The 26,218-nt window shown below is 43.0% G+C and overlaps 1 protein-coding gene across 1 annotated transcript in view; it reads left to right on the top strand.

Annotated features, from left to right (window-relative positions):
- The window catches only part of ARHGAP15 (Rho GTPase activating protein 15), a 503,050-nt gene that overhangs the window by 392,060 nt on the left and 84,772 nt on the right, over positions 1–26,218 (top strand). The window contains exon 12 of the mRNA XM_006266996.4: positions 17,032–17,166. Within this exon, the coding sequence (XP_006267058.1) occupies positions 17,032–17,166 (135 nt within the window). The remainder of the gene's footprint in view (positions 1–17,031; positions 17,167–26,218) is intronic.

Here is a 26,218-nt window from a genome sequence, read left to right as displayed (position 1 = left end):
GATGCAGCAGCCTAGGTACAAAATTGCACCTTGCCCCCCAGACACTTCCCCTTCCATGTCAGAGGACATGGGAAGGGGTAAGAGGTCAGCTGACCGTGGCTGGCCACTGTGGTGGCAGGGAATGGGCATACACCTAGGCCCAGGCAGAGGGTTCTGGCCACCTGAATCAGTTGCTGGGGAGGTGGCAGACCAAGATGAGCTGCTTTGCTGGGCAGGCCAAGGCCCCAGGTCCAAGGTCATAGCCTGACATTCTCCCATCCCTTAAGAACCCCTTCCAGGGGTTGCCAGTCCAGATTTTCCCAGGTGGTTCCTGTGGAAGTCCCATACCAGACTGGGGGTATGGATGCTTTCTACAGGCTGCCATATGCATTCCTCTGATCTGTACCCCTCCTAGTCTACTAGGTACTGGTGTCTTGCACACTGCCATCTTGAATGCAGGATTTCTTTGACCAAGTATTCTTTTTGGTTGTGTACCATTATAGGTGGTGGAGGAGGCTTGGCTTGGTGAGAGCAATTTGAAGGTGACTGAATTGATTGGTCAGGTGATACAGAAGGGGCCAATGAACCTGTGATCCAGTTTCTTTGAGGTCCAGTGAGTGCAGAGGTGTTTTGTTGACAACCATACTTTCTGTCCTGCTGAGAAAGGAGGCCTCTTGCCAGAATCAGGAAATGAACTGGGGGCAACAGTTAGAGGTTATATGGTCCAGGAGACCATGCAGGCAAACCACATGGTTCTACCGTAATTGGGCTGTCTCTTTGGCTGAGGGCAGACCTATGCATGGGATAAAGTAGGCTGTTTTGATCAACTGGTTGATTACCATCAAGATTATGGCATATCCATTGGATTCAGGAATCTCTACAATAAAATCTAGGGAAATGGTGGGCCAAGGTCAGGAGGGAGAGCAGGAAGAGGCTGGAGGAGCCCACGTGGTTTCTGTATGGGTTTTTTTAGTACAGGTGCAAAGATCACAGGAGCGGATGAAGTCTCAAACTGTCTCATGCAGGCGAGGCAACCAGGAGTATCAGTTAACCAATCAATAAGTCTTTTCTGCTTATGGGTGACCCGCTAAAAGTGACCTATGGGTTACATAGAGTACAGTCAGCCTGACCAGATCCAGAGGCACATAATCACAATCCCAAGTCAGTATGACCCCCTCCCATATCTGATGGAGCTGCTGAGAGAGAACAGCCTGCTTCTCAGAATTTCTTCTCAGGTGGCAGCTTAAAGTGGGGTCAGCAAGTCTATGAGTTGCATGACAGTGATGGCATTGTGCAGTTTAAGAATAGGGCTTGGTTTGGCTGGCATGTGCATGGGGCCAGCATCATCTGCTTTTCTGGTCTTGGACCCAAATAGGTACATTATTTGGAAATCAAAAAAGCACCTAGTACAGCTGCCTCTGACTGAGAGCTTTTGCCTTGTGGAAGTATTCTAGATTTTTGTGGTTTCTGAGGCCCTGTATGTTGTGTCGCATTCCTTCAAGATAGTGTCATCATTCCCCAAAGGCCCTCTGGATAGCCAGGACCTCATAATTCTGTTTTTTCTGAGGTAAGTTTTCTGGAAAAGAAATCACAGCAGTGTAGGGGCTGTTCTGGGCCCTGGTGTTGGGAGAGCACTGAGGAAGAAAATCCATGTTTTTCTGTTCAAAGATGTCTGTGAATTCCTGGTATTTCCTGGGCAAATGGATTTTGGTATCTGGAGACAGTGCCTTGGGGGCAGGGGGCTGCAGCTGGTGGCCTCTGGCTTAGATTGTAGCAGCATCCGTCCCCTTGGCCTTTCAAGTGTAGCTTGAGTTCAAGTGGACGTCCCAGGTTTTCCATCTGATTAGTGGGTTGTGGTGTACAAGCCAGGGAAACCCCGGGATCAAGGGGTAGTGTGGGGAGCAAATGGCCCCAAAGCATATGGTTTCCACATCGCCCAGGAGATTCATCTCAAGGGTGGTGTTTTTCCATTTCATGAGCTTTGAAGCCAAGGGTGAGCCATCTATGGTCTCTGTGGTTTCAGGTTTGTGTTGCTGCCTTAGCAGGATTTGTAGTTCTTGTGCAATGTTCTTGTTTATGAAATTACTCACTGCTCCATAATCCAGCAGGGCAGTCAGCATAGGGAATAAGCAGTTCTGCCCTGGGATTCAGAGGTGGGTGGATAACAGTAATTGTAGATTCTGTGGACTAAGTTTGCCAGTTCAGGGGCTATAGATGCCTTGAGAACTTTGGAAGCCCCCAAGCCAGTCCCCTTCACTAGGCCTGAGATCATTCATTTACCTTGACCTCTTCTCTAGGGGCACATGGTGCACATGTTTCCAGGGGTCCAACCATTGTAGCATCACTTCTGCTGCTGGCAATGTTCTTGTTCTTCTGGTAGGGGATGCTGGAGCCCCTGCCACTGGCATGGGGGTTGGGAGCAACTGCAGCAGAGTGAGGCTCTGGAAGGGGCAACACCTTTTTGTTTTCCTCTGTGTGTTCCCAAAGGTGGAGGTCAATCTGGATGGCCAAGTCCATGAGTGCATCAAATTCTGAGGGTGTTTCCACCCAAGCCAGATCATCCTTGTTCTCCTCCTGCAGACCCCAGTGGAAATAATGGAGTTGGGCTGCCTCATTCCACTGGGAGTCTGCTGCATAGCAGCAGAAGAGGGAAGCATAAACCATAATAGAATCTTCTCTTTGATGCAGGGGCTGCAGCATAATCTCTGCCATCTAGTTTGGAGAGCAAGAATCTTCAAACATGACCATGAAGTTCTTGATGAATGCTCCCCCCATCTTGGAAGACCAAACTGTTGTGCTCTGCCAAAGCTGTGGTCCATTTCAAAGCATCTTCTGTTATGAGACTAACCGCTAGACTAACCCTTGCTGAGTCTGAGGAGTAGAACTTGGGCTGGGCTATGAATAGACTGTGACATTGCACAGGGAACCTATGGAAACACAGCCAGTCACTGTTGTACCTTTCTGGTAAAGGGATGGGTAAGTGGGGTTCCAGACAAGGAGCCTGATATGTGGAAACCTTGCTGTAGAACTGGTGGACCTGGGAGTTGAGAGACTGATCTTCTGCCAACATCAGTTGGTCCTGATCTTCTAACCATGTGAAGAGCATCTGTGTCAGCTGGTCTGGCCCAAGAGGGTCTGGGGGCCCTGGTACAGAGTCCATCTCCACATCAAGCCCCCTTTGCAATGTATGGTGGTCTGGGCAACTTGTCATGCCAGGCCATAGGTAACCAAGTCTGGGGGTTACCTCAGATTCTGGAGAAGCCAGGAGGTCTGAAGACAGGAGAGCTACCCAGAAAACCAAGTCAGAGGTCCAGAGAGTCAGACAGAATCCAGGGTCAGGGGGGCTAACTGGGTACCTACTCAGGAGGTCAGGCCAGAGCTGGTTCAAGTATCCAAAGAGTCAGTCAGAACATGAGGTCAGGAGGCTAGCTGGGTTAGATATCCAAAGAGTCCGTCAATCCATGGGTTCAGCAACCTAGGTACAAGTGCCCAGAAGGGTTAAGAAGTCACCTAACCCTGGCTGCCCACTGTGGTAGCAATGAGGAGTGAGCTGAGGTCCCAATGCAGGGTTCTAGCCAACTGAGTCTGTCCCAGTGTGCTGCTGGGAAGGTGGCAGCATGGGTTGAGCTGCCATGCTGGACAGTCCAAGGCCATGGCCTGACACTCCCAGAGTAAGAATAGCTTTTTTTTTTTCAGTTTAGCTTATACCCAACAGAAATAGATGAGATAAAACCATTAGTATTTCAGAATCTGATTGTTCACGAGATAGATGTTGTACTGGCATCAGTATGTCAGGTTGCATTTGTATTTTTACTTATATCAGTGCAACTCTTCTCTGTTGGCAAGTCTAAATCCTAGTCCAGGACAGTAGCAAAAAAAGCAGTTGGCCTCTACTGGCTGTTCAGTCACCTCTGTGAAATGACAGTGGGCTGCCTGACCAGCACTTTTCAAGAGTACTCACTACACTGCAAATAAAATATGAAAAACTATTTTTAAAGGCAAAATATTAATGCTACATATGTTTTAGGGAATTGTCCTTTCTGTCTGAATAACTTGAATGAAGTGTTTAATGACCTCTTCCAAACCAGAGGAGAGTAGAGAGAAGAAATTAAGCGTTAGTGGTAAGTTAAAGCTGAAATCCCATAGGTGATGAGATATGGTCTGTTTGAAATAGTTACAGTTTCAGACTTTCTCTTCTACAATCAGCGGGTGGAGACCAACATAATCCAATTAATTGTAATTCCCTTTTGTGGCACTGGTACAGGCATGAATGATACAGTAAGTCCATTGAAGTCTTATCTTTGGTCAGATAATCCAAGTGGATTCACTTTATGAAACTAGCTATAGTCCTTTGTAAGGTTATTAGGAACAGAATTGGGTTTACCAAACCAGAAGATAAACTAACTCTACACAAAAGCAAATGTTCTGTCCTTGATTTTTACACACAGGAGCCACAAATACCTTATTTCAACTTTAAAACACCTCTTTCTACTGGCTCATACCCGTGAATATCTAAAACATGTGAATCTGTGTTCCTGACTTTCTGAAAACTGGGTTCTCAATTGCACAAAGATTTACTTGTTCACATAATCCTTAGTCATGTGAGTATCCATATTTAAATCCATGTGACTACTAAAGTGAATAAAGAGTATTGATTAATCATATGAGTCAAATTTTGAAGAGTCGAGTTCCTAATTTTATTTTCCCTACTAAATAGAACAATAAAGTATTAATCTACTGGCAGCTTCTACACCAATTATTATAGATTATGTACGTGGTGTGGTTTTTTTTATTACTGTAACTGTAGATGAGGAGAGTTACTTAATTTTATTTGATTCTGATCTGACTCAAGGTTCTTACATGATCTATTATCCATAGAGAAAACTGTACTGATCTTCTTTGTTTTGTTAAACTTTCCTTTGATTATCACAATCGCATAAACTGAATACTGCTGGACACAGTTACAGAAATATAACTGACTGTGTTCACCAATGAGAGTTGTGTGCTTCTTGTATTATTACAAATCCTTATAGATTAATAATGTCTAGTGACAAGGACTTCATAGATAGGTCATTTGATCCAGTATTGCACATCTTGCATTTCTTGGTTCCATTAAGTTTGTCTAGGTGACACCCCCGCCCACCCTCCCTCCCCCCCCCAGTTCTTTTTTGAATCTATCCTGTTGAGTTCTCTTATTTAATAAAGGATAATGTAATAAGTTTTGTGGGACAACACAGTAAACTGTGTATTAAGGTCAAATCTTACTAGTACATCCAGAAAAATTACTTCTGACTTCTTTTTTCTTTAATCATATGTCTGAAATTGAATCCAAAGAAATGTTACCCTTTGGGGTACATTATGTATGAAGTAATTTATGACCCATGGATCACAAGCAGGCAGTGAATTAGGTTTCAGATAAGTCTGCCAAATATTACAAAACATTGTGTACAGATTTTTGGACTATGAAAAGGCCTTTGACAAGATGGAAATAGAAGCAGTGTTAGAAGCAGTGAAAAGGGAAGGAATAGCAAAACGATATGTCATATTCCTGAAACACTCTGCTTTAGTAGTACAATCCATTTGAAAAAGACAAGGAGTGTGGAGATATTTTTTAAGTACAAAATTGGACAAAGAGATACTGTCTCTCTCTAGTTCTTCATTTTCTCTCTGTTACATGTTCTTGAGAAGCCTTCAATAAGAAGAAAGCTTTTTCAATCCATATAGGCTGTGTCTACATGAGACACTGACTATGCAGTAGCCCAATACTACTGTGCAGTAGCATTGCATGGCAAAAACAATGATGTGACACCACTGTGCAGTAGTTTTATGTTACTGCGCAGTAGCATCACAAAGAAGGCATTTGTTTGTGCTACTGCACAGTTACTCGGGTTACTTAGCATTTATTTAGTACTTGCTTATACAAATCCTAAGTAAATAAATGCGCAGTAACAGCTGCACAGAAGTGTCTTGTGTAGATGCAGCCATAGAATAGATTTGTGGACACACTGTTATCAGTGATGAGGTACATACAAATATGATAAAAGACCTAAACATAAAAGTGTGGGGGGAGGGGGGATGAGGGAGAATGGGAGCTCTAAATTAAAATTAGTTATATTTAATGCAAAATTACAGAAGCAAAAATTTGACCATGACTTTGAAGCTGGAAGGAGGTGTTGGCCTTGACTAATTTATATTATATTCACCAGAAAGATCAGGTAAAAATAAGGATTTAGGGTGGACAAGTCATTGGGTGGAATATAGAATGAACTATATTGTGAAAAGGAAGGAAAGGATTTGACACGTGAGTTCAGTAACCCAGGCAGTACAAAGCAGAAATATTAGCATTCATCTAGGACATTGAAAACTTCAATAGCAGGCACTCAGGTGCAAGATGTTTGTCTGATACAGTATAAAAGAGAAAATTGGGAGAATAAGCAAAAACAAGAAACTAAAGTAAAGACCATCTTGAACTCCATTCCACCATGTCTGAGGTGGGTGAGGAGGTGTTTTAAATAGGAGCAAGGTGACCAGAATCCGGAATACACTTCCCAAGGAGGTGGTGCAGTCCCCAACCATAGGCGTCTTCAAGAGGAGACTGGACAGACACCTTGGTGGGATCACTTGATCTCAGCAGTATTCCTGCCCAGGTTGTACTCAATGATCTTTTGAGGTCCCTTTCAGCCCTTAATTTCTATGATCCTATGATTCTATGTCCTGAAAAGAAGAGTGAACCAAGAAGAAGTAATTTTTTCCCCAATGTCACAAAAATAAACGACATCCTCTGAGAGTCAGATTGGTCTTGTATTTGAGCAGTTTGTAATACTGGAAAGAGTGTGGGTCAGTGGTAGCGTCTACATAAGAAGTTTATTGCAGAGTTGGCTAATTAACTCCATAGTAAAGTCTCAGTATCTACACATGTGACCCTAGTAGGCCACAGGAAAATAATTAACTCTACCACAGGTTAGTACTTGTAAGCACAGGGCACCTATACACATGCTCCCACACATTCTGATTAGACCACATTGGAGCAGATTCAATTAATCAGGACACTCCAGCGTGCTGAAGCATCTCATGTATTCAACATCCACGCATTTCAAAATGGCTGCAGGGGCACTTTAACTAAAGCTCATCGAACACTGAATACATAAGACACTGTGGGCATTGAAATTAGAGTGTCTTCTAAGCGTTGATCAATTTAAAACACCCACTCACCCACCCCAGAGCATGTGTAAAAATGTTTACAAGTACTGTCCTGCAGTGGCGTTATTTAGCGCAATGCATGTGCAGGCGCTGACACAGATGGCTGGGGCATGAGGGTACTTCAGTGTCAGGGCTGCCTGCTGGCTAGCCCTGCACTGGAGCATCCTTGTGGCCCAGCCAGCTGCTCCACAGCACACTGAGTCGCAGGAACAGCCCAGGCTGGCAGGCTGACCCTGCTCGGGCCCCATGCCAGCTGGGACTGCTCCGACCTAAGTCAGCATGCTTGAGTGCCAGGCGCACATGTAAACCTGGTGCCCAGGTGCAATAAACTCTGGCACAAAGTGCATCAGAGTTGATTCTTTTGCATTAATAGCATGTGTAGATGTGCCCAATGTATGATAAGGGTGGCATAAGTTACAGCAACTTGTAGGAAGCTCTAATTTATGTGTCAAGAGCATATTTTTAAGAGCCCAGAGCAAAATTCAGCTCTACCATGCACCATCCTTGACTTCTATATATGCTCTTCACTTGCTCTGATATGCTCCTTAGTTTTTCTGGGGCATAACTGGTAGAGGAATCAGCTCTACTGGCTTTACCCCAAGAGAGAGTTTCCCCTGTGCCAGGGAATTCCCTTCTAGTCACTGACAGGCATATTACAGCTTCTCTTCACTGTCAGAGTACTGCAATAGCTGTGAAGATCAAGCAAGAATCTACCCCTGGAGTTTTAATATACTCAGCTTAGATAGCTGATACATTGTTACGTTCACTTGCACTTTTCTGGTATTTTAGAGTTGGAGTTGTAGTATCGTCGCAGTCATGGTCCAGAAAATATTCACAGGGTAAAGATCTTTTCAAGGATATCGTACAGGACCAAATGGACAGTTGGGAAAGATGTTAGACAAGATTTGTGCACAAAGTGCTGTTCCTTGGGTCACTTGGAAGGGCATTTTACATTCAAAGGCTTATCTAACATCTCTCCCACCTGTACAGGTGGTCCATAAAAGGTAGCCCTAAAAACTCTTGCCTGTGGTATTTTAAGGTAGTTAGAAAGCTGTGTTATTGAAATTTTTATTTCAAATTATAATAGTAGTGAATGCTAAGTCACAACAAATAACAATAGCAAAAACTTTTTTTGGAGAGAAAGATGAATATAAATATGCTGGTGGTAATGTTTGTTTTACATTTAACATCACTATGTATTTTGATTCTTTCTATTACTTACTGCAACTAATGCAGTGAAAACATATTTGATATAATGGAGTCACAAACTGACCACATTTCAAAACCTTTGGACTATTTTTATGTTTTCCTGGGGTACTTTTTCTAAACTGCTTGTATCTTCTCTGGTATACTGCTTCTCTTTCCTTAGAAACAATGAGACAGTTCATCCCTGTGTGACTCCACAGACTTCTGTGGAGCTGCTCTGAGGATGAATATGGCCCAGTGTGTCAAAATACAGAATCTTATTTCTTTTTGGTACCCGCTACTGAGATTTAAGTTAGCAGTGCTTGGTTGTTCCAGCTTGCCCTTAAGTCAGTGAACTGTCATTTCAAAGAACTGGAATAAATAGTCCCCTGGACACATGGAAGAGTCATTGTGATTTTAGTTAAAATTCCTTGGTAATTTGCACCTAAGCACCATGATAACAAATGCACTTATAATATATGGACACATATATCAATGATTGGCTTACTCTCTTATCTACATAGCATTTCTTTATATCAGATTCTGTAAAGCAGCAACTTCAGTTTCTATTAAAAGGGCACACCTTTTAACTGTTAGGGACATACACAGTAGGGCTAATAAATGCAGTTTTGTTTTACTGACTGGATCACAATAATCTGTCTGCAATAAAGTTGGATGAATTCAGCAAAAAACTATTCATAAATGTACTGAGAATAAAATCCATGAGTCACTTAGCTGGTATTTGCTGCCTCTGTCATTTGCTTGAATGGTCCGGGAAGAGAAGGAAGATGGAAAGAAAAGGGACTGCTTATCATGAATGTGGGCAGGACAGTAGGCATCAAAAGCCTAGAGAAGGGGAGAGGAGGAAGATTTATGCAGGATGGAAAGAAGTGTTGCAAGATGCTGGAGGGGGCAGAAATTGCTGGCTGAATGGGATGGTTCCACTGCATAGTAGGTTATAATGTTCAGCCATAATTCAGATGAATATATGAACTACTGGATGCTTATTTAAATTGAAACACCTAAGCTTTAAAGTGAAATGTTATTGCCTTAAAAGCAAATATCTTGTTTCTCCCATCTCGTGCTTTATCTAGATTAATTGTGACATCCCATTATTCCAAGGGTCTTAAGAAAGCTGGCTCATCTTTGATCCAAAAGAGGCTGAAGGTCCATCGTCTCCTACAAGCCATGGCAATGGGTATAAGTGGCACATCATGACAGAGGCACTTTTTCCACCCTATACAGTAAATTCCTTTGCCTCATACTGCCAATCTCATCCCCAGCACCCTGTTACTGCACCATACCACTGAATTTGTGGTTCCTCATTACTTCTTAAGAAATAGAAATCAGTGGCAGTTGGTTGTGAGAGTAAATGGATCACAGAGTGGGGAAGGTTGTGGAAAATAATGCTGCAGAGGGGATCTGCAGTTATGTCTGGGTCAAAAGGGATGATCCACCAGTCTTAAAGTTTGCCAATCCATAACCAGGGGTCCAAATTTTCCATTCACCATGGAAAAATTCAGTAAAACTGGAATTTTCTCAATTTCAGGAGAAAAATGGAGATTTTCTCCTTTAAAGGAGAAAAACATGGGAAACAGTGGGTTTCCCCTTGCAGGCTGGCAGAGTTCAAGCCTGCAAGGGGCTGCAGGAAGCACAAGGGCAAACAGGCAGGGGAAGCTATGCGCACATGCGCACTAATACATGCACATGGCATGCAGGCAGCCTGGAGAGCAGCTCCTGCAGGTAAGATGCGGCAGAGAGAAATGAGGCTCCATAGTGAGGGAGGAAGCTGAGCAGGGCTGGCCCAGGGCTGGAATGAATGGCTTCAGGGCCCAGGCAGGGAGCAGGATAGGGCAACAGGCAGTGTGTCTGGGGGACTGGGGGAGGGGCTGGCTCCCAGCCACTGCACATACTCCCGGGAGCGGCATGGGAGGGACATGCCCCCCCAAGATGTGCATGGCACTGGGGTAAGTGTGGGCTACCTGCTGCAGGCTCAGGGTCCATGCCCTGCTGCCCTCCTGCTGGGGCCCCTGCAGTTCAGCAGGCAGGACCCAGTGCAGCAAGGCAAAGCAGGCGGCGAAGCCACGTGGGGAAACTCAATGCCACCGCCACAAACTCCATACCACCATGGCGCAGTTCCTGTGGCCTGACCAGCACTAAGAGGGTAGAAATGTGGACTTGTGCTCTTCTCTGCTGCTGTTAACTTAGGAAACATTGATTGCATTTAGAATGAGAAACTTAACATGGGGCACCTCACCATGGCAGTGTGGAGCTCCCAGCAGAGGCACCAAGTTTTCCCATCCAGCCCCACTCTGTTCAGCTGCACCTGGTCCCACCTGCCAGGCTGCAGAGGCCCCAGGGCTCAGGCACTGCTGCAGGGGGGCAGGGGGCTGTAGACTCAGGTCCCTGGCCCCATAACCCTGGCAGCTGGGGGGCCCCTCTGGAAGGGCTGGGGGGCAGGGTGCTGTGGGTGGGAAGTATGAATGACATGAGCCTCTGGTGGCTGGGAGGGCACGGTGCTGCTGGGGGCACAGCAGCGGGAGCATGGCGGTGGTAAGCAGGAGCTCCCACAGACACCGCTGGCACTGTGGGCGGGTGGCAAGCGCTGACCAGGGATCACTGACTACTCTCAGATGCTGCTGGCAGCATTGGCAGCAGCCAGCAGGGTTCACAGACCGCCCACAGATGCCACCGGAGGTGTCAGCGGTGTCTTTTTGTAAGAGGTGCGCTGACACGCTCAGGGGGTACACATGCACCCACGTGCACCCCCTACATATCGTCCCTGTGGGGAATGAAGTGCTTGGACCTGTGTCCTCGTGAGTGAAGAGGGCAGGGTGAGTTCTGTTTTCCATGATAAAAAACCCAAAATCAAACACCAAAACGTATAGGTATTTAGAATTTATTTTAGTATAGTGATTGATGCATTGGTAGGCTTCCAATTTGCTTTAAAATTGTAAATATATTAATAAAACATTGGTTCAACTGATACCTATATACATCGTGGTGTTTCATTTTGATCACAGAAAAACATGGATTTGGGGGGTTTTAATCAGAGAAGTTGTGAGTTTTATCAGAGAATTAGCAATTTTTAAACAGAGAAAACCAGGATCCCTGCCTATAATCTATCACACAATATGGAATTGGGAAGCCATTGCACAAAGTCAGCAGTTCCTTCACTATGGAAGGAACTGGGTGGTTTTGTATGCAGTACAGTGTATGGCTTTGCCTGAGGAAGATCTTCCTCAGGGTACATATTGCGCTCTGTGACTTAAGAGTTCAGTTGTATACCCCATGGAATTGCTAGGACTGAGAATTTATCCCTAAATGCTTTGGCTTTGTCAACGAGTACAGTAGCTGTGGCTGCCAGATTAGAAGGTCCCATCTCATAGCAAGTTCTCACAGCTTTCTTAATTTAAGAAAATAAAATATGTATATAAACTTTGGTATTGGCTTAACTGAAAAGGAAATGGTGAAAAGATATAAGCATTTGCTTTCAGAAGGGGCACAGACAGAAGAGACAATTTTAACCCGATCTGGCCCCTGAAAGTGCTCTACAGCCGTACCAAATGGAAGTGCATGGTAACAAAGTGCTTTAAAGATCCCGATCCAGTGAAAATTGGAATCCTCATTGCATGCGGGTTCAAATGAAGATGTTTCAAAACATAGTGTCTTCAGTAACTTGTGTCTGCACCACCTGTCAGCCTCTGAGCTGTTTTTGGAATGGGAGGGGGGAAAGGGAGTGGAGGGAGCTCAGTCTGGGGGGCTTTCAGCCGTCACTGGAGGGTGGGGTAGGTGGATTGGAGCCCCCACAAGTCTAGGGAACCCCTAAAATGAGCCCCCTCTCATTCTGAAAACAGCACTCGGGCTGGGAGGGAGGAGGGGCCATTGCTAGGGGAAACCAGCTGCAGGCTCACAGCCAGGAGCTGGATTCCCCAAGGCACCCTTCCTCCAGACCCAACAGTTGTAACTCAAAACGCTTCTTGAAAAGTGTTATGAGTTACAGTGGGGAGCTGCTCTTTTGTTTGCACCCGAAGAGACATTTCAAAGTGATAATCCATTGTGTCCTTCTCAGAAGATGGCTTAAAGAAGCTGTTTATGGAAATAGCTTTGAATGAGAGCAGATTTACATCTGTCCTTGCTTTTATATATAGATGTTCCCTCCCTCCGCCCCATCTCTCCTCACTAAAACAAATAAGCAAACCTTTCTTCAATGTCCCTAATAACCTAATAAGAAAAGCAGCAGATACCATCTTGACATTGGTTTGAAATAAGATTTTTCAGGACCCTTGGGAAATTTGCTCCTTTCAAACCCCTTTTCTCAGTATCCCAATGCAGTATCCCAATGTAGTTCTGTCATCATCCCATAGCACTATGAGAACCTGACCTCACCCCTGATTGTGAGTCATTATTGCCCCCTCATTCTTTTGTCTCGATTGACTTTCCCCCTTCTTTGAAATAGCTCAACTTAATCCTTTCTCCTTGTCTTTTCACCATTTATTTTTCCCTCTCTGCTTCTTCAGCTGGTTTCAGTATGGGCTGACAATATGAGGCCCAACAACCCATGTCCTCTTCCTGTTTCTAAGCTAGTTATAAGCATCTCTTTTCCTTTTTCTGTAATGTACAAGTAGATTACCAGTTAGAGGTGTGGCTGTGCTGTTCCACTTAAGTGCACTGGTTTCAGGTATAAAAAATAGCGCACACACATTATATGTTGAATTATGATATGTGAATTCACTGTAGTTAACAAGTTGCCGTGCAAGTAAGCCAGTGAAATTAGTGAGACCACTTGCATGGTGAAGTAATGCCCAGTATAACCCAGGGGTCTTAAAATCCCCTAGGACCACACTAGGAATGTGGTCCTAGGGGATTTTAAGACCAGAAAAATGGGCTAAAAAAGGATCTTTCTCAAAATAAACATACTCAAAAGTGCTCAATGCAAACATTTTTCTGGAGATGAATCTGTATGCAGAACAATACATCCTCTTAAGCAATCTGGTCCTCTTTCAAACCTAGCTCAGTTAGGCCCATTTAAAAAATAAGAAGAAAATGATCTTGGCCTAGATTCTTCTTTTCCTTCTTTTTTTTTCCTAAGAAGGAGGAAAAAACTCTTACAGTGTATATCTACCAGGGATACACAACCACATCTTTATTTGAACTGGAACTAATGCAAGTACAATTTTAAAAGCTTGATATAAGAAAAAGAATAACACAGTAGTTAAAGCCTGTGTTTCTACCATGAGTATACAACATATGTGATTTTTTTTGCCAGCCACCTTGAAGGAAATCCTCCAATTTTTTTTTCCCTTTTCTTCATAGTATGTTTATTTTTTACTCCTCTTTAGTACTTTATCAGCATAATATATTTTCAGGGGTGTCTAGGCATGTTCATGTCTGTATCTAAGATATATGGTATCATCTGGCAACTAGTGTGAAACTAATCACTTGCCTTTTAATAAGGAGTTAAAGCAGCAATTTTAGGGCCTGACTCTGTTGCTTTGAGCAACCTCAGGTCCCAATAAATTAATTACCTTATGTAAATGGGTCCAGATTTAAACACCCTGGCCATGTCCAGACGAACACACCCATGTGGTATTTGGCACCACAAGACATGTCTGTGGCATCTCCACACTGCAAGATGTCAAAAAAATCCCGGGGTGAAAAAACCCATACAAAAAAAGGCAGATATTCAAGGTTAAAAAAACCCCACACATAAAAAGGTGGAATGACGCACGTGGGGGCAGTGCACACCACCCAAACCTGGAGCCTGGCTGGCCAGAGCCTCACTTCAGCTGCCGGGCAGGCTACACACAGCAGGATCACCACTGCTGCAGCCCCAGGAGGCCCTTGGGCCCCCAGGTAAGGCTGCTCAGGCTAGCCCAGTACTGACCCCAGCCTCCCCTATCTCACCCAGGGTAACCTGCTGCACACCAGACGACACATGGCACAGGATTTCCCCGGGGACAACTAGCAGCAGCACAAGGTGTCCCACTGATAGTTATCTATAGGGAACCAAGTGTCCATGCTTATGTGGATGCGGCCTCTGGCTTCAGATCTTAAACACCCAACGAGTCCCTTAGGAGTAATGGCTGAGTTAGGTCCAAAAAATTAGACCTATAATTAACTGAAATTAATTTGATATGTATGTGTCTATGTTTGCTGATGGTCCTATCGTCACAGTGTCTGAATGATTCCAGCCAGTGGAAACAGAATTAGAAAGTTGCACTGAATGGACTGATACATTTTTTTTTATTTGATTTTTGGCTGGGTAATATTTTTTTACTTGGCGTTTGTCCCTTCTAGCAAACTTTTTTTTAAAATCGCTTTGCTAGATGGGAAAATGACACCCTTTGCTTTCAAGATGATACATTCCTAACACATTTCCTTGAAAAGCTGGAAATGGTGCAAAAATCTGGAAAGATAAGTTTCTGTAAAGCCTTAGAAGTCAAGCATTCAGCTTTAGATATTTAAGACAAATGCATGGTAAAAACAAGTTGTTTTATTTTTAAGGTTTCTACTTAAAGTTCTGTGCCAAGCTACAGTACTTATACATTTTCTAAATGTGTTTTAAGCAATAAGTTGTACAACATTTTTAGAACATGTGTTAAGCTATTTCTCTAAGAATGAAGCTCTTAACAAAACATAAGCACTCTGCATGAGATCTTAGCAGCAAAGTGCTTAAAAGATAAAGTAAGAATTGGTACCATGGGAAGAACACCAGCTGTAGAGCACACAGGTCCATTATGAGAAGTATGGTAGTGGGTAGGGAGAAAATGATTTAATCAGGAGTAAAACCAATTTTATTATAAGGGCACGCAGGGGGTGTGGCACCATAGTGAGAGGGACATTTCAAAATATCTGACAGATTTCAACAATGTGAAAACCCACCCTGTTCTTTAAAGTGACAGTAAACCCCATCAGGTCTCTCTTTTTGATGCTATTGTTAACAGTTGACTGTTTAAAGCTGGCCTGCTAAGACGCTGTCGATCTATTTCAATAGTGTGTGGCAAAATAAAAGGCTAATTGTTGAAATACAATCAATCAAATATGATCTCAGGGTCTGAAGAAGGTTCTCTCTGCTAATTCATCTGAGTTTGAATCATTATTTTTATGATCAAAGAAAGAAAGAAAGAAAGCCCCATAAATGCCCAAGTTTGCCTTTTTAAACTTCATAATATGTTATCAACTGAAGGCAAGGGGTCCATCAAATTTATTTGTCTACAACTTTGGAGGCCAATATGTCATAAAACACTTACTTTTATGGGAACTCAAGCCTGTATCTGAGTTTGATCTTCCACCCAGAAGCAAGTTCTTAAGCAAAAAAAAAAAAGAAGAAGAAGAAGGAGGGGAAAAGAAAGAAAACCTATTAAATAAACTATTAAAACTCTCAAACTGATGCAGTCCAGGCTTTCCTATTATTATGGGCAAAATGGTTGAAATGCTATAATTGATGTTAAAGCTTGCTAAACAGTGAATTTGAGACCAAATTAACTGCTATGTACCATATTTCAATGAGTTTTATTAAAAGTAGCCAGCAGTATGTTGTTTTAAATTCAACTTCTGATTTTATTCAGTAGTCTCTATGATTGGCTCTTGATTTGCTTAGTCTAAAACTTGTATAAAAGTTAAAGTCATGTTTAAAAAGCCAAATCCAGTTTTGAAATAGCTGGACTATGGATAGCATGTGTCATCTTAATTTTAAGTACGGAGGATTTACACTTTCCCTGAGTTTTATGCAGATTATGGTCCAGTTGTTTATTGTATTCTAACATCATCATACTTTTATTATAAAAAGGCAAAGAAAATAGAATAATAATCACCCAATTTAGCTTTATTTTTATTAGAAACTTTATTTTAGCTTTTAGTTTCTTTTATATTTAAATTCCTCAGCTCAGTGGAGCTTCAAAAGAAAACATTTTTTGTTATTTGTAAAAACAGTTTTGTAAGCACTTGTGGTTTGTCTTTAGTGTGTTATCATTTTTGACAGCTTTGCATAGCCTAGGTAGGCCAACAGGGGTCTGTCTAATATTGTTGCTGGGCAAATCTTCCTCCCAGAGATGAAAACCAAACAAAATATTTTTGAAGCAGTAAGAAGGAATTAATATCCTTTCTCTCACAGTACCCTATTCCTTGCTGACACTACATTCAGGCAAAAAAAGGAGAAAAGCGTTACCCATTATTCCCTTGTACATAGCAAGGCTAACACATGTAAAGCAATAACTCATTTTCTATTGCCATGTTTAGCATATGTCTCCTGTTGGCTCAGCAAGGCCTTTAGGCCGGTCCCTTGAGCCGGCCATCATTGGCAACTCTTAGCCCCTCGGCCTCAAAACCAAATAGCTTTGAATCACGTTGAGCTGTGATGCTAATTTTCATACTGATGCATTATGGGAATAAATGTATCTGACATACTGTGTCAATGGTACTGTCTCTTTGTGTCTCTTGTTTTTTTGTTAGCTGCATTCCTACAGATGGTATTCCATTGAAAATGTTCTCTTCCTAAAAAAAAAAAAAAAAAAAAAAAAAAAAAACATGCACAGCACCAAACCTCTAGGTGCAGAAGGCTGTTAACGGTTGCTGATGATAGTAGGCAAACATTAACATAATAATTAGTGTCTTGTAATTGTTTCATTAAAACCAGTTGTTCCATTTCTCCTCGTGTTTTCCCAGAAGAGAAGCTGAATTTGGACGACAGCCAGTGGGAGGACATCCACGTTGTCACCGGAGCACTCAAGATGTTTTTCAGAGAGCTGCCTGAGCCGCTGTTCCCATACAGCTTCTTTGAACAGTTTGTGGAGGCGATAAGTAAGTACATCACATACAGTAGAGGCTAGTGAAATAGACTGTTAAAAATAATACTAAATGAAAAAATGAAAGAACTGATGCATCTCAAATGTAATTTACTTTCCATGATACCTGATCATGTCTCATTATTGTTTTTATTGTTTTTTTTCCTCCTATAGCACCTTATTTAACTAAAAAAAATCCTGAATTGTTAGTCTAACATTTCTGAATATGTAGTTTACATTAAATGTTTTCTAAAAAGGGTTTAGGCAAAGAATAAACTGCTCATATTTATTCTCTTTTCATTAGAGACAAGCTAGGCGATAATTTGTAGACCCCCCACCCAAACACAGTACCTTACACAAGACTAATATTTGGGAACTATAAAAGCAGTTACTTGTATTTTGAAGGGAAAAAAAACAGCATTATATATGTTGTCTAGAATGAATAGCACATGCTGTATTTCATAACATTACAGATTACGTCCTAAATGAGCATAAATACAACATGATGGTATTCATGATATTTTTCTTTTTCACACCAACTCTTAATATTGTTTTTAAAAAAATGCAATTTAGTCTGGAAGAGTATTTGGAAAATACAAGGCAACTTCTGCTACATGTACCTGGAGGTTGCATGCAATCTCTAGATTTTAATATCTTGGGGTGCACTTTGTAAAATTGTGACAAATTAGGAAAAACTTGTTTTGTAAACACTCGGATTTGGAGTTTTTCCCCTAAAAAAGGAAAGAAGGTGGGAAAGCTTGCAAGCCTAGCAGGAGCTTAATTAAAGTCCAACAGAAAAAAATCTCCAGGAAAAACAATAAAGCACTTAGAGATCTGTTCTCCGAATGATGCGCGCGCATAACTGCCATTACCGTTAATGAGAGTTGTGCGCGCGCGCATCAGTCAGAGAATATGGAACCTTAATGTGCTGTTTAATTTGATTTTATGTTCATAGGAGTCTTTAGGTTCAACTAAAGCTCTTCATGACCAGCATCAGATATAATAAAGTTGAATAAATCTCTCAAGATTCTTCTTTTCCCCTCTCAGCTATTTAGGGATATACAGTATTTAAATACACAATGCAAACAAAATGCATTTTATTCACTTTCAGAAACTTCCCATCTTCTTTTATAGCACAGAAGATGGTCTTTTGGGGTTCATTCCACAACTCTCAGTCTCTGTAATGTTCAAAAAAGGAAAAAAAAAAAGCATAACCATTGCCTTACTGTTTTCAGCTTCAGTTTCTGTACTTCATTGGAATGTGATGTTCCTTTGAAGCACTGACTTTCCAAGTGTGGATTTCAGGTGGTGACCAAAATATTGGTGCTTCAGGAGGATATAGTAGATACAGGGGCCACTCTCTAATGCAGTTTGCTTTGCATCTTATGCATAGTACTCAGCAGTCAAGTGTTTAATATATATTCTCTGCATTTACCTCTTTGTTTTGCTGATGTACCATTTTCCATAACATAGAAATTTGGGCGTAATATCTAGTCTTTCTTCCTTCTTATCATGTAAATCATTTGTGTTATGATTTACATAGCTACACCACAACAAAACAATACCACCTTGTGAAGAACATTATCAAGACAAAAACCAATATCTGAAGGATATTATAGAGTGTTAGACAAACACTTGATTGGGATGGTTTAGTCAGTGATGATCCTACCTTGAGCAGGTGTTGGACTAGATGACCTGAAATTACTTCCAGCTCTAGTTTTCTGGGATTAAAAGGCCATTATCTTGCCTTTTTTATGGTCTCAACCATGAGATTTCATGTTGGGGCAACATGAAATATTCTGTTGGCTCCATGGGCAGATTTTTGCCAGTTCATCATAATGAAAATAACAGGAAACTGGCAATGCACTTCTGAATTAGAGTTTGGAAGCTTGTCAGGGAGAGACTCTACTGGAACATTAATATTTATGTAGGAGAAATTAATGTCCATTTTTGCTCTTTCAACTATTATTAATTCTTATTATGATTCTGTGAGCCATTATACACATTGATAGACTAATGAACAGTCAGTTATGAAGGAGTTTTAAGATGGTTTCTGTCTGAGAAAAAATATTAGCAGTTTGATAAAATTGATGCTATTTTTAATTCTTTGTCCTTGTTGCTTTCTTTTTTTGCACATCAGGGTGTTTTCTGTCTAATGCAATCTATCAAACCTAAACAATCAGTCAATCAATCTGGCCTTCACTCCCACACTATCTGCACAACCACACTTTGAGCAACTACATTTGAAGAACAAAGTCTTAAAAGAATAAAAAGTTCTCTTTCAGTGCTTTTAAACAAATCTTCTGTTTGTTATAGAGGGATCCAGTCCTCATGCAGTAGAAATCAACTGCACATCCCCATTGACTTAAAAAAGACTGCCATAGGGCACTGACACACAAGCAGGTCCCTGTTGTAACTCATGGTGGCTTCACATAAAGTGCCATGAGATGGAGGAACAACGCCCCCTTACCCCCAAACCCAACACACATTCATCTGTTGGGAAGGTATTGAGCTCCACTTTAGAGCTAATCCTGTGGAGGATTCTGCCTGCAGCCTGTCTCCCCTAGCCCCAGCTCCCCCTCTCCCAGCTCCAGTGCTGTCTTCAGAAAAGGAGGGAGAAGGAGGGAGCTGCAGGCTGGGGGTTGCCTGACTTGAGCTGGAGGAGGAGGGAGCTGGGGAGGCTCCAATCCACCTGTCCCCCTTCCAGCTCAGGTTAGGCAAAACCAGCCCAGAGCCCCCTTCCCTTCCCTTTCCGCAGACACAACCGGGGGCAGGGAAGGCTGGGCTGCATCATGTTGACAAATTGGCCTTTGGGAACAGAAGTTCCCTAAAGCGCTCCATATTGCAGCACCTTCGTCTGGTCCCTCCTTAGGTATGGATTAATTTGCCATGCGATCAGCCACTTTTAAAGTGCTCTGCAACTGTGTTTGTATGTCACATGCATGGCTGCTGAGTACTTTCAGAGGCCAATCACACAACAAATGTCACTTCTGTCAGAGCCCATAGTAACCAGGTCCGTCACTACCTTTGCTATTTTGTATTGCTCAGTCAGTGTTAAGCTACTAGGAAGGCTGTCTGGGGTAGGCATCTCAGGATTCCCCTGCAGCATTGCCACAGTCCAGTGCAGGGCATTCAAGTAATCCTGGAGCAGCAGAATAGTTATAGAGGGTCAATACTAAATAAACCCCGAGGACAAAACAACCCCAGCATTGCAGGGAGCAACTTGCCATAACAGCCATCGTTAGCTTAGTGCCACTCAGTCACATTAAATACACAGGTATTTAGCAGGCAAGAGGAAATAGTAACAAAAATTCTGCTATTTGTAATTATAATAATCTTGAAGCAGGGCATTTCTTGGAGATTTATCTGGCTTGCTAGTAGAGGCTAAGTCTCAAGAAGTTCCATGCACTCTTTATGATAATACTATGTTAAGCAGTGAAAGAAAATGAACATACAGAGTAAGCTTATGGGTATTATTTTTCTGGATGATGCTGTTTCAGTTGGTTTCAATTGGTATGAACATTGCTTCAAAAAGTTAATGCCCTGTGTTTCATCAGTCAGATTGCTTGAATCTTCTCTCAGCATACCATTCCCCTTAAAAATAAAATTAGGTAGGATTATAATACTCGACTATAATTGAGGAAAATTATGGAATTTCACTTGCCCTGGTAAAAGTGGGTAATCACTGCCCATTCATTTTTGAGGATATATAAATGAGGAGTAGAAGATCATATGGCATTAGGCCAATGCAAACAAAGCTTTCTCTGACCCTGGGTATTGGGCCTGTAACCTTTCCTGCAAATCTGCCTCTGTCACAAGCATATTACTCTGGAATTGTGGATAGCTATAGAACGTAGGCATCCCGCATCTTACGCACATTTAATTTGCGCAAATTCAACTATATGCGGATGGGGAGGGGGGGGCAAGGCTTGAGTCTGCACGTGGCACTGGCGCTTACCTGGAGGCCCGGCCACCACCATGCTGCCAGCTGTGACTGCCTCTGCCTCCAAAACCTCCCGCCACCGCCATAGAGCCATGCCTGGAGTTGTGTAGCTGGCTGCTGGGCTTGGTGGTGACTGGGCGGCACACAGCCATCCCCACCACCACCATGCACTGCACCACTGCCAACGGCCGCACAGCTCTAAGTGAGGCTCCGCGACGGCGGTGGGAGGTTTTGGAGGCAGAGGCATTCACCACTGGCATGATAATATGCAATTTCACTATACGCAATTTTCGCCTTTATGCGCTGCCTTTAGAACGTAATCCTTGCATAAGATGCGGAATGCCTGTATGTCCATGCCATATGTATAACACCATGACTATAACTAGGCTGACCACAAGGAAATCCCAGATATCCAGGACATTCATTCAGGAAATCCGGGATGCTGCACCCCTCATGCTCTTACAAGTCAGTGGGCATGGGGCAGCATGCCAGGCAGGCACTGAAGCTTGTCTACCTACCTGCAAGGTGCTCCATGCCACTCTGACTCCCAGCCAGACTGCCCCTGCTTTTTCCAGGATGCCCATTATCATTCTGAGCAGCCAATGGGGACCGGCTTCTGAAATCTGGCTATGTCCTGGTTATGTCCTGGCTAAACTGGGACATATGGTCATCCTAACTATAAGGCCACACTAATATTAAGTAGCATCTTAATCTATGAAGGGCTCAGTGATTTCAGTAGAATTGCTAGCAAAATAAAATTCTGCTAATATTGCTAGAGCTGATAGGATTTGGCCCATAATTAAAGCAATTAATCACCTGGGTTATTGGTTTCAATTTATATTTCATTTCATCTTTTGCTTTAGTTCATTTGGTATCATGATTGCCATTTATGGCACAGCCAAAAATGGCAAGTCCAAACCTTGTAATATTTTTTTCTCAGACCCACAGTCTGGTATCATTTCAGATAACAAATACCCAGTCCTCTCCAAAGAAGAGAAAAGCTGTATAGGTAAATAAGTCAAAATGTAGCAACAAAATTTTAATACCTATGTAACACACACTGGATTGTGTAGTGTGGCCAGAGGAAACAGGAGACCCTCCAGGCACATGAGTAAGAGAGAGGCTGGACTGTGGCACTCCCTAATTGGACAAGGCTGGGGTGCTGTCACACCAAGTATATAAGAACAACTCAAATAATGTTTCTAGCTGTTTCTCCTGGGGCTGCTGAGAGCTGCACAGATGAATTGGGAGCCAGAAAACCTGCTCCCCATGGGGGAAGAGAGATCTTCCTCCCTCCTCTTCACTGGAGAAGCATGCAAAAGCTGTGTGATGGGAAAGCCTCAGGTACAGGGAGCAGAAGTCTGTCTTGGAGTTTGAGACTCCTATTTCCTCTGTCTTTCCCCCTGTTTTTCAAACTGATCAGAAACTGAGTCCTGGCAGTTTGGGCCACACATGCCTTGATTGGGATAATACCATGGGGTATTAAACCCTGGAGCAGACTGACCAGGAATGGGTCCTGGAAGTTACTGGCTCCCTCTGTTTTATAATTGTAGTGTCTCAGCACAGTGGTGTAGCTGAAACTGGATGTCCAGGCTGCAGCCATAGGCCTGGGCCCTTTTTGCTGTTTCACAGCTATTGTGTTTCAGCCTGACTGTGCAGCTGAACCTGAGCCATATGTTTGGCTGGCAGTTTTGGGCCAGGGTAAAGCCTGGCATAGTTTGAGGCAACATAGTCTATGTCCCAAAAGCTTGGCATAGTTTATGTCCCAAACAAGCAGTATGGTTTGGGTGCTAGATGTAGTTCAGGTCTGAGCCAAGATAGGCTTGACCTTTCCTCCGAGCTTGTTTGCAGCTTTCTGCCCAGCAGAGCTGGGACTGGGACTAGGAATTTTGGGGTGCGGTATGCTGACAAAAGCTGCAGCTAACCCCTCAAAGCCACCATGCGGAAATGGAGGTTGGCGCTGTACCATGTCTCTAGGAGCATCGGAGCCCCTTGCAAAGCACAAGGACCTATGCTCTCGAGCAGCTCCCTGCAGTGCAGTGAACCCAAGTAGCAGCTCAGGACTCTCCGATGTGGGGCCCCCTCTTCAGCCCATTGCTGAAGGGCAGGTATAGGGGTGCAGGCCCCCAGAACTACCCTTTGGGGAGCCCCAAGTCCCAGACCACCTGGGTATGAGTGAAGCCTGCCCAAGATGGTGCCACTTATAGACTTTTATTTGTAGTTAATAGTGTTTTAAAAATCTATTTAGTGTTTACTTTTAAGTTTTTTTGTTTTTTATTCTTTGTAATAAATTTGACTGTTTGTGTTTATAGTGCTTGCGGGGGCGGAGGGGTTGGTTATGTGGGACACCGTAGTAATTCATTTAGTGTTTCCCAGGTGGTCTGGATGGAGGCTCAAGCCAAGGTAAAATATATTTAGTACCCCAACATTGAACCCAGCCCTTGTTGCTGCTGACCAGTGCCTGACAGAAGGATTACACCTATGTGGAAGAAGGAAGGTTCATTGCTTAGGGTGCTAGCATAGCATTTGAAAGTCCTGGGTACAAGTTTTTGATCTGCTATAGACATCCTGTGTCATACTGCTCAAATTAATTTCAGGGAGAATTAGGCACCTAAATGGATCTGGGCCTTAGCCTCTCAGCTGACCCTGAGCCTCTACTTGCCAAACATCTATGCAGCCAATCCTAAAGTTCAGCTCTAGCAATTGTCCAGCCTAGCTCTAGAAACTATGCTGAACTTCTGCATATGAGGTTGGTTGTGTCCTTGCTCATCTTCTCTTCCTACAGAGCGTTTGATACTTAACCTGCACTGCACTTAACCTGTTCAAGCACAGGAAGTCTGCAGCAGCAACCTACAGTTTCCTGTTTCTTTATTTTAGACCTTCTACAGTCCAGTTACTTATTCAACTCTCCAAAAATAGAGACAAGTAGAGACACAGAAGCAGTGCAGTGTGAACGGGTAGGGTGGAGGCTGCAAGATAGGATATACAAGGTGCTTCAGAAACAAACTTATTTTGAAATAAACCCCTTTTTTTGTACAGTAAGTGGGAAACTACACAGCAGTAGTGAACACTAATGGCATCATTGAATGCACCCATCATTTACAGCTATGTAGAGAAGTGATGTGGGCCAGTAAATGATCATTCCACACAAAATGGTTTTATTTTGAAATGTCTTGAAGCGTCTTCAGAGATGAGGAAGCGAGGGTCACTCTGCTTGGCTGTCGAAGGTCAACCCTAAATGTCAGTGTAGACATATCCTCTGCTCCTTATCTGTAAAATGGAGCTAACCCCGTCCCTATGTAACTGGGTGTGAGGAGAAATACACAAAAATAGGGACCGCATAAGTAGGATAGATGAGTTACTTTTAAGAAATGCATTACAGCTCTTTTCAATAAAACATTTTTATTTGTCAAAATCTTTTAATAGAACCCTCTTTGCCAGTATCATTATCTATTTTTCCTTTGCCTGGCTTTCCTTCAATACCTTTACCCAATTTTGCTTTCATTAATTCTCAATACCACTAAATCAAATTTTTATTTACTTATCCTTTTTTTTTTTTGGTTCTTCTGCATCTTCAGCATTTTCATTCTTCTCTCTTTATCTGTGCTTATTTTTAGGACTGCTCTAATTTCATTACAAAGAATACTTGTGGTCTTGATCCGCAACCATGTACAGTTTTAAATTTGAAATATATATAATAAAAGGACAGCTCTGTGTCTAATGCCATCTTGACTTTACTGTGGTTTCAGAAGGTCAGAGCTTGAGCTATGAAGCAGGCCAATCCAATAAGTAAGAAAACTGTCCAGGTTCTCAGAAGCTGTTTTCCCTTTATATGATTGCAGCTGGGGCTGTGATACATGAAAAGGAAAGACAGAGAGCTCTGCATCAGATTCACCTGTAAATTTAAATAGTATCCTATAGCTGCCAAGGAAGACTTTTAGAGAAGCAGAATTAATTCTGTTCAGATTGGATTAATTATTTTAAGTAGCTGTGAGAGGTTGGATTGGGGGCGGGGGGGGCAGGTCACAGGCATTATGAGACTTTTGGGAGGAGGGGACCCTGTGGGGTAGAGAAGTATGGGGTGAGGAGGGGCTTGTGTGTTATAGAGGTGGGGGTGTGGGGGCAGATGAGGTTTGGGGCTGAGGAGTGTGGTGGGGGCTGTGGGGCTGAGATGGGGTCCAAGGGGGATTGGGAGCAAGAAAGATTGAAGGTCAGGGAGTACTAGGGGGCATGAGGGGCTTCACAGAGGTTTGGGTGCTCAAAATGGCATGGGAGGTCCTAGTGGGGTGTAAGGGGGATGAGGAGGAGTTGGGGGGTTAGGGTGCAAAGGGGATAAGTATCTTCAGGTTGCAGTGGGTTCATGAGGGCAGTGAGAGCATAGTGTAGGACTCAGTGGGGTATGAAGGGGATGGTGGAGTCTGATGGAGCTCAGGCACAATGAGATAAGACTGAACCTGAAGGATATGTGGGATAACAGGGGACAGAGTGAAGCCTGGGGGCATCTGAAGTGGCAGGTGAAGTGCATAAAGGTCAGCTGGAGCCCCATGGTGGAGTGTCTGGGGGCCCCATGTGTTCGGGTCCAAGGAACAGTTCTTTCCATGGCCAGACAGGGTGGTAACAGCTGTAATCCCCTGATACAAGGTGCAATCCCCACCATTCAGATGGCAGTTACCGCCCTCTGCCCCCCCTCCCCGCCACCCCGGGCTCAGTTATATTTGCTTTTTCTTCTACTCTAAACAGAATAATATCCTTCTGGGCCCTTAGCATATTAGTAAAAATTCCACTTTCTTTTTAACTGGAGAAAATATGTTATGTGATGATGTGCCATACCATGTGCACCCCCTTTTTTCAAAATATAGCCCATTGCTACCTTTCTTCAGAGTCAGGATGCTCTGAACAGAAATCCAACTCCTGAAGTTTCTCTTATTTTGGGGGTTTTCAAAGTTTGGTCAGATTCCAACCCTCCTCCCTCCCATCAGGGCTTCTTCTGGATGGGTCCTCATCTGGATGTTAACCAGAACAACACAAATATTCCAAGAGAAATGAAACCCCATCATTACAGCCATATTTTCCCAAATTCACAATATGAAAATAAATGTTCTAAATCTACTGTGGATATGCTTGT

This window comes from Alligator mississippiensis, chromosome 4, assembly GCF_030867095.1.
Source record: "Alligator mississippiensis isolate rAllMis1 chromosome 4, rAllMis1, whole genome shotgun sequence".
NCBI lineage: Eukaryota > Metazoa > Chordata > Crocodylia > Alligatoridae > Alligator > Alligator mississippiensis.
The sequence above is the reverse complement of the archived record's forward strand: the minus strand, read 5'-3'. Positions and strand labels throughout refer to the sequence as shown.